The sequence below is a fragment of the Haliotis rubra genome, unplaced genomic scaffold (genome assembly GCF_003918875.1).
Source record: "Haliotis rubra isolate DU_JTF1 unplaced genomic scaffold, ASM391887v1 Scf37, whole genome shotgun sequence".
In the NCBI taxonomy this organism is placed as follows: domain Eukaryota; kingdom Metazoa; phylum Mollusca; class Gastropoda; order Lepetellida; family Haliotidae; genus Haliotis; species Haliotis rubra.
In genome coordinates this window covers 869,016-881,926 of record NW_025767046.1, presented here as the reverse complement: position 1 = coordinate 881,926, position 12,911 = coordinate 869,016, and the positions used below count along the sequence as shown (strand labels likewise).

The 12,911-nt window shown below is 38.9% G+C and overlaps 1 protein-coding gene across 1 annotated transcript; it reads left to right on the top strand.

Annotated features, from left to right (window-relative positions):
* Positions 1-1,542: 1,542 nt before the first annotated feature.
* On the top strand, positions 1,543-4,866 carry LOC124285854 (tetratricopeptide repeat protein 22-like). Its single transcript, XM_046722129.1, has 2 exons — positions 1,543-3,164; positions 3,694-4,866. The coding sequence occupies exons 1-2, from the start codon at positions 1,976-1,978 to the stop codon at positions 4,650-4,652; spliced, it is 2,148 nt and encodes a 715-aa protein (XP_046578085.1). The 5' UTR covers positions 1,543-1,975; the 3' UTR covers positions 4,653-4,866.
* The last annotated feature ends 8,045 nt before the right edge of the window (positions 4,867-12,911 follow it).

Genomic DNA, 12,911 nt, shown 5'->3' with positions numbered 1-12,911 from the left:
TGGGGGTGTAGCTGGATGGATGGGTAGGTAGGTGGGGGTGTAGCTGGATGGATGGGTAGGTAGGTGGGGGTGTAGCTGGATGGATGGGTAGGTAGGTGGGGTGTAGCTGGATGGGTTGGTAGGTAGGTGGGATACAGCTGGGTGGGTATTTAGGCAGGGTATAGATGGATCTGTGGGTAGGTAGGTAGGGTGTGGATGGATTGATTGGTATTTAGGTGGGATACAGCTGGGTGGGTATTTAGGCGGGGTATAGATGGATCTGTGGGTAGGTAGGTATAGGGTGTGGATGGATTGGTTGGTATTTAGGTGGGATACAGCTGGGTGGGTATTTAGGCGGGGTATAGATGGATCTGTGGGTAGAGTAGAGTAGGGTGTGGATGGATTGGTTGGTATTTAGAGTGGGATACAGATGGGTGTATTTAAGTATTTAGGCAGGGGTATAGATAGATGGGTAGGTATATTGGTTGGTATTTAGGTGGTTGGTGGGTGGGTATTTAGGCAGGAGTATAGATGGATCTGTGGGTAGAGTAGGTAGGGTGTGGATGGATTGGTTGGTATTTAGGTGGGATACAGATAGGTGGAAGTATATTAGGCAGGAGTTATAGATAGATGGGTGGGTATATTGGTTGGGTGTAGGTGGTTGGTGTATTTATTTAGGTATAGATGGATTGTTTTTGTATTTAGGTAGGGTACAGATAGATGGGTGGGTATATTGGTTGGAGTGTAGATGGTTAGTGGTGGGTATTTAGGTTATTGGGATTAGTATGGTATCTGATGGGTGGAGGTATATTGGTTGGGTGTAGGTGGTTGGTGGTGGGTATTTAGGCGGGGTATAGATGGATCTGTGGGTAGGTAGGTGGCGTGTAGATGGTTAGGTGGGTATTTAGGTTGGGTTTAGATGGATCTGTGGGTAGGTAGGTGGGGTGTAGATGGTTAGGTGGGTATTTAGGTGGGGTTAGATGGATCTGTAGGTAGGTAGGTGGGGTGTAGATGGTTGGTTGGGTATTTAGGTGGGGTTTAGATGGATCTGTAGGTAGGTAGGTGGGGTGTAGATGGTTAGGTGGGTATTTAGGTGGGTTTTAAGATGGATCTGTAGGTAGATAGGTGGGGTTTAGATGGTTGGGTGGGTAGTTAGGCGGGGTATAGGTGGATGGGTGGGTAGGTATGTGGTGTGAAAAGATTGATGGGTGGGTAGGTACGTTTGGTGTAAATGGATGGATGGGTGGGTAGGTAGGTTGGTTGTAAATGGGTGGATGGGTTGGTGGGTGGTGTGTAAATGGATGGGTGGGTAGGTAGGTGGTGTGTGTTAATGGATAGATTGGGTAGGTAGGTAGGTGGTGTGTTAATGGATGGGTGGGTAGGTAGGTGGTGTGTTAATGAATGGTGTTAGGTGGTAAGGTGTGTTAATGGATGGGTGGGTAGGTGGTGTGGTGTTGTGTTAATGGATGGGTGGGTAGGTAGGTGGTGTGTTAATGGATGGGTGGGTAGGTAGGTGGTGTGTTAATGGATGGGTGGGTAGGTAGGTTGGGTTTAAATGGATGGGTGGGTATTTAGGTGGGGAAAAGATGGTTGGGATGGAATAGTAAAAAAGGAAGAAATGTATCGGAAGACTGATATCCAGATGAGGCAGATGTTATTCGGAAGTCATCCTGGAGCTTTTGGTCCGCATGACTGAGCATAAGATCGTAAACAACAAGTGTCACGTGTTCTCAGCTGAACCCAGGCAGACATAACGTATATCCTTGTCTACCCATAAATGATTAAGCATTTTCCTTTGAAACTGAAAGCTTGCGTCATGCAATGTACTGGCTTCACAAGCTACAAACATTACACCCATGTGTTGGCGTAAGACCAAGCTATATCGTCGCTCGCAGGTCAGTCTGTGTGTCTCAAGATTTTGAATCATTTGTTATATTCTGACAGAAGACACAGTGTGATAACAAGTAATTAATTGTCACCAAGGAGTCGTGACGTCATGGAAATGCTTCCCGGCGTCCAGCCAGGCACTCTGGGCCTTGACCTGAAGATTGGCGCACACGAAAAGAGCCTAAAATACAGGACATTCATCGTTGAAGGCATATTAAAGGAAACCGAATTTAAGCATTTGAAATTGGCAGCTCTAAATACACTCGGGACATTCAAATTCCACCAAGGAGAGTTTCTGGAGGCATCGGTGTATTTTCAACGAGTTTTAGATGAAGATCCTCGGAATCTTAACGCATGGGCAAATCTGAATCATGTACACCTCTCTTTAAAATGTCCAAATGGTTGGCACTTGGATGATCAGCTGAGAAAGGCAAACGATTTGGACCCTGAGGAAGACATGGCTAGAGGTCAGGCTCGGTGCTTGGCAGAACAGGCTTTCGCAGTGCGTGGGACGTGTGCCACCACCTTTACCGGCACTGACGGTTTCTTCAAATCCAATGAACTCTATTCCAGAGCATTGTCCTTAGTTAAGGATCTGCCCTTCGAAGGAGAGTTTGGTGGCTGGAAGCTTATCATGATAAAAAATCTCAGATATATTTGTCGTAATTTGGATCATCTTGAGACAGCGTCTGAAACTATTAAAGCATATTTCGAGGAGGCTGTGGATCTCGCTTGTAGTCTCTATGAAACCGTTCGCGGGAGAAAGGAATTTGCATTGTTAGAAGGCCATATCTTGATTCATCTCGGATATTTTTTGTCAAAGACGCTGAGATACGTTGACAACAGTCATTGGAATTTGACATCCGCACTTCAAGTAAAATATACCAGTCTTACTTGGGAGCTTGACAATCCTCTGGAATGCTTCAAACGAGCAGTGACCTTGGCACCGGGTAGCACCAAAGTCTTAAACATGAGTGCCCGATCAATGAATTTGTATCTGAATGGAGACATGAATACGTCATTAGAACTTCTTGAGCAGTCAATCGGCATTGACCCATCTCCGGTCAACTGGTTTGCGAGGTTTGAACGAGCCGACATTCGCAGACGACAGTACGTCGCAGACAAGCGGGCGTGGGAAAACGGCGACTCTATGCCTGATAGGGACCTCCTTCTCAAAGCTGTGAAGGACTATCTCTTCATCATCAAATGTACCCCTAGTCCATACTATACATGTGAACTGGCTATGGTGTACTGTGAGATTGCAATAACTTACAAACAGACTGAGGAAGAAACTCTGGGTATGTACCGGTGTTATCATCTATATATCTGTATACCCATTTATGGGCACGGTAGTCCACTCGTGTAAAATGCAGCAATTCATGTGTGTCCAGTAGACGTGCTAGTATTATTTAACGTAGGTTCGAATAGTGCCTCATAATGATTCTTGATTTGTGAGCGTTAACACCTTCAGCACGTTGGGCTTTTCTCTCACGTTAAGCGTCCCGTAAATATCCGGGTTAGAATTGATCTTTAGCAACCCATGCTTGTCGTAAGAGGCGACTAACGGGATCGAGTGGTCAGGCTCGCTGACATGGTTGACATGTGTTATCGGTTCCCAATTGTGTAGATCGATGCTCTTGCTGTTGGATTGTCTGGACCAGACTATTATTTGGAGACCGCCAATATATAGCTGGGATGTTGCTGAGTGTGGCGTTACAAACAAACAAATCACTCGCATGCTATCAAACAAAAGTGACAAGTATTACCTTCTCAACATATGTGGACTAAATATAAAATAGACATAACGCTGATTGTTGTGTATTTCAGCCAATGAATACACCATGAAGTCCTTGGAGTGTTTCCGGCGGGCCCTGGTCACTCTGGACGGGCGCCAGCTGCCACATCTTCACTATCATCACGGACTCTGTCTGAAAAACTTCGGAGAGTTGAGGTACGCCATCGAGGCCTTCAAGCGCTCTGTGGAGTCTCACGGTAAAGGAAGCACGGAGACGGGATGTTTGGAACACCTTCTGGACAGTCTGTGCAAGGAGTACATCCACAACGTCGACCGGGATCACTCTCACTCCATCCTCGCGGAAATGACCTTCTGGGTGATATGTGCTTTTGACAAATACGACACAGAAAACCTTACACTGGCTCTGGAGGCCTGTGCGCTCAAGGAACCGCTTGCCTTTACTGATCTGACCATCTCTGCTATAGCAGAGAAGGCATTTTCTGTCGGGGAAATATGTTCAGATATATGTCTAAGACTCGGAAAGGCCACGAGCGCTAGTTATTATGCGCAACGAATGAGAAAAATCTGTTCTGCCATGAAAAATTCTCAACAGTTCGTTCTTTCGACCAGAGTGCCCTCTGCCAGAAATAAGGGCGGGTTCAAGTATGATTTTGTTATTATTTACAGTGAGGGCGACAGGGCTTGGGTACTGTATTCACTTCTGTTGAAGCTTGAGCAAGAGTTCGGTTTTAAGGGATTTGTGGACGACCGTGATGCTGTTCCTGGGAAATCGCATTTGCATAATTTTGAATATGCGCTTGAGAGCAGTTATAAGGCACTGGTGATCTTGAGCCCCGACTTCCTGGACAACGCCTGGTGTAAGCATGAAATGCAGACGGCCATCACCAGGATGCTGAACAAGAAACAAATCGACACGGTCGTCCCAATAAAGATCAAGGAATGCGAGACTCCAGACTGTTTTAATTGTATCACGGCTTTTCAAGCCTTTGACAGGGTACAGTGGGACAAACTTCTCGAGGCCATGCAGTGATTTGCCATGTTGCCAGAATTTAACCCGCATCAACAAGCCCAATCGTCATACAAATTATCTTTCAGGAACCATACACCGGTGTGTAATATATAATCTGCGTCAGTAGGCAAGATGAAGTGCAGCAGAAATCTAAAATCCTAAACATTGTCCTAGATTCTATTTCGGTGTGTATATGTTTTTCATTTGGAATACACCGGGGTCCCGCCAAAAATGCCTCAGACATTTAAATGATTTTCATTGTGTTAATTGTAATTCCTGCATTCTGATTAGCTGACTGGCCAAGTGTTATTACATTCATTTACAAGCGAACGAGGGAAAATAATCAACGACCACAAAAGCCCACTACTGCCACCGCTACAGACTGTCGGGGAATCCCCATTACAGTCGAGGGAATTCCCCTGAAGATACGGGTTAGAATTGGTCTTCAGTAACCCATGCTTACGTAAGCGGCGACTAACGGGATCGGGTGGTCAGACTCACTGACTTGGTTGACACATGCCATCATATCCCAGTTGCGTAGATCGATGCTCATGACGTTGATCACTGGATTGTCTGGACCAGACTCGATTATTTACAGACCGCCGCCATATTATAGCTGGAATGTTGCGGAAGTGAAATAACCTGACGTGTAAAGGTACAGCTGAAGGATATAATGTAAGATGCGCTCAGCCCAAGTCACTCAGATACATATGTTTATAAAGAACAAAACGATAGTGAAGTGCATTGTAATTATCATTTATTCCACGATTGCTGAATATACCAGAATCTTACTATTATATATTAACAATATCCCAAATCTTGATGTTCACATATAGGCAATGTACCCAAATCTTGATGTTCACATATAAGCAATGTACCTAAATCTTGATGTTCACATATAGGCAATGTACCCAAATCTTGATGTTCACATATAAGCAATGTACCCAAATCTTGATGTTCACATATAAGCAATGTACCCAAATCTTGATGTTCACATCTAAGCAATGTACCCAAATCTTGATATTCACATACAAGCAATGTACCCAAATCTTGATATTCACATATAAGCAATGTACCCAAATCTTGATATTCACATCTAAGCAATGTACCTAAATCTTGATGTTCACATCTAAGCAATGTACCCAAATCTTGATATTCACATCTAAGCAATGTACCCAAATCTTGATATTCACATACAAGCAATGTACCCAAATCTTGATGTTCACATACAAGCAATGTACCCAAATCTGATGTTCACATCTAAGCAATGTACCCAAATCTGATGTTCACATCTAAGCAATGTACCCAAATCTTGATGTTCACATATAAGCAATGTACCCAAATCTTGATTTTCACACATAAGCAATGTAATCCAAATATTGATGTTCACATCTAAGCAATGTACCCAAATCTTGATGTTCACATATAAGCAATGTACCCAAATCTTGATGTTCACATATAAGCAATGTACCCAAATCTTGATGTTTACATATAAGCAATGTACCCAAATCTTGATGTACACATCTAAGAAATGTACCCAAATCTTGATGTTCACATATAAGCAATGTACCCAAATCTTGATGTTCACATCTAAGCAATGTACCCAAATCTTGATGTTCACATCTAAGCAATGTACCCAAATCTTGATGTTCACATCTAAGCAATGTACCCAAATCTTGATGTTCACATCTACAATGTACCTAAATCTTGATGTTCACATCTAAGCAATGTACCCAAATCTTGATGTTCACATATAAGCAATGTACCCAAATCTTGATGTTCACATATAAGCAATGTACCCAAATCTTGATGTTCACATATAGGCAATGTACCTAAATCTTGATGTTCACATATAGGCAATGTACCCAAATCTTGATGTTCACATATAGGCAATGTATCTAAATCTTGATGTTCACATATAGGCAATGTACCTAAATCTTACAAATATATGTTGGCACATATTTACAGTTGAGACAGATTTTCAAGAAATTATGGGTACCGACATCTAAAATGAACAATTAGTTATGACAAGTATTTTTTTTATAAAGAGTATGTAGAATAGTAAAGCTCTGACATCATTTGTGAACAAAGCTAATGACAAATACAAAATTATCCTTGGTGAACACAATTCTTTTTATATCTATTTTCATCACGTTGCAGCAACAGAATTTGAACAAAAATTGACAGGTATATTTCGCAAAAATGACAAACTGCACAGTTATAAAAGCAGACATTTAACAAAATAATTATTTTGAAAACTACCGTGTATAGAGGGCACAAGTATCCAGGCGTTTTGACCATCTCTAGACTCAATCAACATTAGAACTGGGCGGGGATGGAGGAGGTTGATCTGATGTCTCCGCGGTTTTGAGGCGGAAGTAGGTAAAAACAAGACTTGAATTTTGACAAGACGTTTAAATACAATAAATCATTAGGCTGTGTTAAATAGGAAATCTTTGTTAAGACTTTTCAAAAAGAGATCTTTGGTTTGTTCCGATTTTCATTACAACATGTTGGTAATACCATATAGCTGTTAATGTGGTATCTACGTAAATATATCCAGTGCAAAATTTCAGTCTGAACAGTAGTGGTTGGTAATTCTTAGTATTCAAAATTTCAGTCTGAACAGTAGTGGTTGGTAATTCTTAGTATTCAAAATTTCAGTCTGAACAGTAGTGGTTGGTAATTCTTAGTATTCAAAATTTCAGTCTTAACAGTAGTGGTTGGCAATTCTTAGTATTCAAAATTTGAGTCTTAACAGTAGAGGTTGGCAATTCTGTCTTCAAATTTTCAGTATTAACATTTGTGGTTGGTAATTATTAGTATTTAAAATTTCAGTCTGAACAGTAGTGGTTGGTAATTCTTAGTATTCAAAATTTCAGTTTTAACAGTAGTGGTTGGTAATTCTTAGTATTCAAAATTTCAGTCTGAACAGTAGTGGTTGGTAATTCTTAGTATTCAAAATTTCAGTCTTAACAGTAGTGGTTGGTAATTCTTAGTATTCAAAATTTCAGTCTTAACAGTAGTGGTTGGCAATTCTTAGTATTCAAAATTTCAGTCTTAACAGTAGAGGTTGGCAATTCTGTCTTCAAATTTTCAGTATTAACATTTGTGGTTGGTAATTATTAGTATTTAAAATGTCAGTTTTAACAGTAGTGGTTGGTAATTCTTAGTATTCAAAATTTCAGTCTGAACAGTAGTGGTTGGTAATTCTTAGTATTCAAAATTTCAGTCTGAACAGTAGTGGTTGGTAATTCTTAGTATTCAAAATTTCAGTCTTAACAGTAGTGGTTGGCAATTCTTAGTATTCAAAATTTCAGTCTTAACAGTAGAGGTTGGCAATTCTGTCTTCAAATTTTCAGTATTAACATTTGTGGTTGGTAATTCTTAGTATTCAAAATGTCAGTTTTAACAGTAGTGGTTGGTAATTCTTAGAATCCAAATTTCAGTCTGAACAGTAGTGGTTGGTAATTCTTAGTATTCAAAATTTCAGTCTGAACAGTAGTGGTTGGTAATTCTTAGTATTCAAAATTTCAGTCTTAACAGTAGTTGTTGGTAATTTTTTAGTATTCAAAATTTCAGCCAAAACAGTAGTGGTTGGTAATTCTTAGTGTTCAAAATGTCAGTGGACGAGCTCCAGGCAAGGTTTTCGATGTTTTCTGAAGCTTGATTTTAGGATGGACCAGCTGACAGTGGTCTAATTATCAGATATGTTTCTTCATGATTAGACACAAGCCGTATATTCTATTGCATATATCATGATTACATGTTTTCAAAGTGCATGGAAGTTACCATCACCTTAACGCTAAGATGCATTGTACAACGGCCCTGTTCATGCACATAGGGGAGTTGTTCCACAAAGCGACACTAGCCCCCAGACTGTCGTAAGTCTGTGTTAAAGTATGGGAGTTACGGCAGTCCTAGAATTAAGATTGCTTTGCAAAACAGGGCCCTGCTCATGATCATGAATTAATTCACATCTTTTATCCATAATTATATGTCAAACAAATATTTGTTATCCATTATTATGCAGTAAAAAGATTACACTTGCGCAACACCTTTAATCATGATCAGATTGAATTGCATGGAATTTAATTGCTCATGATTATGCATCAATTTTACAGCAAGCTTTTATGTTCATGATTTTAAATTATTCAATCCATGTCCCTTATTGCACAGTTTGTGATTATATATAAAGTGTATAGGAGAACCACTTTTATTGTTTTGTATCATACAGTTTACACATAATACACGTTTTACCTATGAAATGTTATTTTGGGAGCATCTTCAGACCTCATAAGCTGTTTCATTTTATATATTTATTTATCTTTTATCAGTTTCAAGTATCTTAACAAATGATATGTTTATTGACATCAAACAAACACATCTGAGAATGATCAGATATAGTAGTTTCTGTTTTATGTACACCTGACATACACCTTAGATATATAATTGTGCCATCAATAAACACAATTCTCATTTCAGCTGTTTATACTTTATATTTACAAAATATATTGCAGTGTCCCAATTGCCCTTTATTTCATGTATAGCCGTGCTTAGAAGTAATGTGATTTTATCTGTGTTTGTTCACTTCTAAACACAGGATTTTCGCAACTGCCTGTAATTTTATTGATAGCCATGTTTAGAATTGAGTGAGTTTATATGTTTTTTGTCACTCCTAATGACATGGCAGAGGTTTTTTTTTCTTTTACGCGAGATTTGTCTTATGTGTATATAAAATGATGCTATTCATCGCTTTAAACTATTTACACTGGGGTATAGACATTTTATGTGACGAAATTAATAGCTGATTTTCTTTGCATATAAAATAGATAAACAAATAAATGGATGGATGGATGAATGAATGAATAAATAAATAAATACATCTGTTTGTTATTGAACAACAAAAATTTGATATTTCTGTTCTGGATTTCGCATTGATAAAGTTGTCCAGGTGAATTGATTAATAAACTTTAAGGTGTCTGACCGAGGAATGCTGCTGCTGTTTTTATGGTACATGTATAATTATTTTGCTCAAATATAAATGTTCTTTCCCTTTCAAACTGTTGAACCTAAATGAGGAATGAAAGCAACAAAATCCTTTAGCATCACTATTCAGGTGTACGACAACAAACATTCCTTGGTAGAATCTGAGTTTATTTAAATTTATGTTTTCAAGTTTAACATCTTACACAAGTCCTTTCAGGTTCCATCTTCAGCGAGTGTTTGGGGTTAGGAAGCATCAATTTGATTTACCAGGGGAAAAGTACGTACATTTCTGAAATAAATAGTTTGGTGGCACCGGTGAAATATAATAATAAATGGGCCATTTTCTGAATGACACCCAAACTTCAAAATTGTTATGTTCATAGTGAAAATGAAGAAATTGTTTGATAGTGCTCAGTTACATAATAGTGCGTTGGATACGTCACACACACACACACACACACACGCTCACACTCACGCTCACACTCACGCTCACACACACAACTCACTCACGCTCACACACACAACTCACGCTCACACACACAACTCACACACGTTCACACACAGAGAGAGAAAGGCACGAACACACACATACATACACGCGATTAAATATAGATTCTTCCAAACAAGAACACACGCATGCACGCACACACACGCATTCACACACAAAACTATCAATTAAATGGATGCCCCCTTAAGTGATCTGAAATTATTTTTATCACGGATCACAGTGACTTTTGTTGTGTCTGAAATGTAATACTTCTCTTCATGATCTTACATTAACTCAACAATGCATGATTTCATTCAATAAATGATCATTATTGGCACCAAATACAACATGTTCATGATACATCAAATAATTTGATAGATATTACTGTCCATATTTATACATCAACTACACTTAATCATTATTAGTGTCCATGATTATACATCAACTAACTGAATCATTATTAGTGTCCATGATTATACATCAACTAACTGAATCATTATTAGTGTCCATGATTATACATCAACTAACTGAATCATTATTAGTGTCCATGATTATACATCAACTAACTGAATCATTAGTGTCCATGATTATACATCAACTAACTGAATCATTATTAGTGTCCATGATTATACATCAATGAATCATTATTAGTGTCCATGATTATACATCAACTTATCATTATAGTCCATGATTATACATCATGATTATGTCCATGATTATACATCAACTAACTGAATCATTATTAGTGTCCATGATTATACATCAACTAACTTAATCATTATTAGTGTCCATGATTATACATCAACTAACTTGATCATTATTAGTGTCCATGATTATACATCAATTATACTTAATCATTATTAGTGTCCATGATTATACATCAACTAACTGAATCATTATTAGTGTCCATGATTATACATCAACTAACTTAATCATTATTAGTGTCCATGATTATACATCAACTAACTGAATCATTATTAGTGTCCATGATTATACATCAACTAACTGAATCATTATTAGTGTCCATGATTATACATCAACTAACTGAATCATTATTAGTGTCCATGATTATACATCAACTAACTGAATCATTATTAGTGTCCATGATTATACATCAACTAACTGAATCATTATTAGTGTCCATGATTATACATCAACTAACTTAATCATTATTAGTGTCCATGATTATACATCAATTATACTTAATCATTGTTAGTGTCCATGATTATACATCAACTAACTTGATCATTATTAGTGTCCATGATTATACATCAATTATACTTAATCATTATTAGTGTCCATGATTATACATCAACTAACTGAATCATTATTAGTGTCCATGATTATACATCAACTAACTTAATCATTATTACTGTACAGCTTAAAATTTCTGGGCTCTGCCCCACAAAGCAATCTAAATGCATTCGCTGTGACTGTCGCAACTCCCATACTTTAACATAGACTTACGACAGTTGTAGAGCTATGATCGCTTTCCGGAACCTGACCCTGTTCATGATTATACATCAGCTAGTGTAATATGATTCTTACTGTGCAAAATAATTTAGTTTCAGATCGCTTCACACTTTCTTTTGAGGTAAAGAAACAGCCAGACATGAAGTAAAGCTTTCATGTCTCCAGAACATCTCAGCAGAAGTAGCATTTGATATCAGTAAAAGTATGGTTTCAGTGAATATCAACGTGTAAAACAAAGTTACAGCTCCAATTAACACCCACACCCACCCACCCACCCTCCCTCCTCTCCTCTCCTCTCTCTCTCTCTCTCTCTCTCTCTCTCTCTCTCTCTCTCTCTCTCTCTCTCTCTCTCTCTCTCTCTCTCTCTCTCTCTCTCTCTCTCTCTCTCACTCTCTCTCTCTCTCTCTCTCTCTCTCTCTCTCTCTCTCTCTCTCTCATTCATATCCTTCTGTTCCCTTTCGCTCAGTTATGTGTGGGGATGTATTCCCAAATACTATAAGTTGACATTGGTGGCTGTACGGGGATATTTTAATGGTCAGCGCTACATCACCTACAATCAAATTGTTGTGCCTCATTTTGATAACAATCCATTGACTACCCGTCTCATATTCTAGGCAAAGCTAGGTCACATCGTTCCCGTGCTGTGGTGGAATAATGCTATCGAGACTCTCTCTTGCCTGCAATTAGCCCTGATCTGAACCCCATTTTGTTGTTGTTCTCTCAAACTCCCATCAGATGATCAATCAATACTGCCTAAGAATAATTGTTCTGACACCCCTCTGTTCATTTCACTATTCTAAACCAGGGACACTCAATTAAGTTCCATGAGTACTTTCCATCTCTATTTGAGGATGACAACAGCTAGATATTTTACCCGAACTTGTACTAAACCTCTGACATTGCTAATCAGAAGTAGAAGCTGGCATTGTTAACATTGGGTTCAATCTAAATCGGGAGTGGTAGGGTAGCCTAGTGGTTAAGGCGTTCGCTCGTCACGCCGAAGACCCGGGTTCGATTCCCACATGGGCACATTGTGTGACGTCCATTTCTGGTGTTCCCACGCCGTGATATTGCTGGAATATTGCTAAAAAGGGCGTGAAACTAAACTCACTCACTCTTTCTAAATCGTAAAAGAGATTCTTTAGAAGCTTCTTGGGCCCATCTTTCAGTTCATAAATACCAGTACATTATAAATCTTGGGTGTAAACAATAACGTTGTTTTGAGTTCAGTGCTTCCAGAAAACATTGTAGTGCCACTAACAAGCCGGTGGCAGTAACTTATACCTTTGAGTATACTGTTATACGGCAGATCTTGCTCTTATACCTACCAA

Coding starts and splice junctions, on each gene's coding strand:
- LOC124285854 (XM_046722129.1), top strand. CDS start 1,976: ATGGAAATGCTTCCCGGCGTCCAGCCAGGCACTCTGGGCCTTGACCTG. Junction 3,165..3,693: donor GACTGAGGAAGAAACTCTGG/GTATGTACCGGT, acceptor TGTGTATTTCAG/CCAATGAATACACCATGAAG.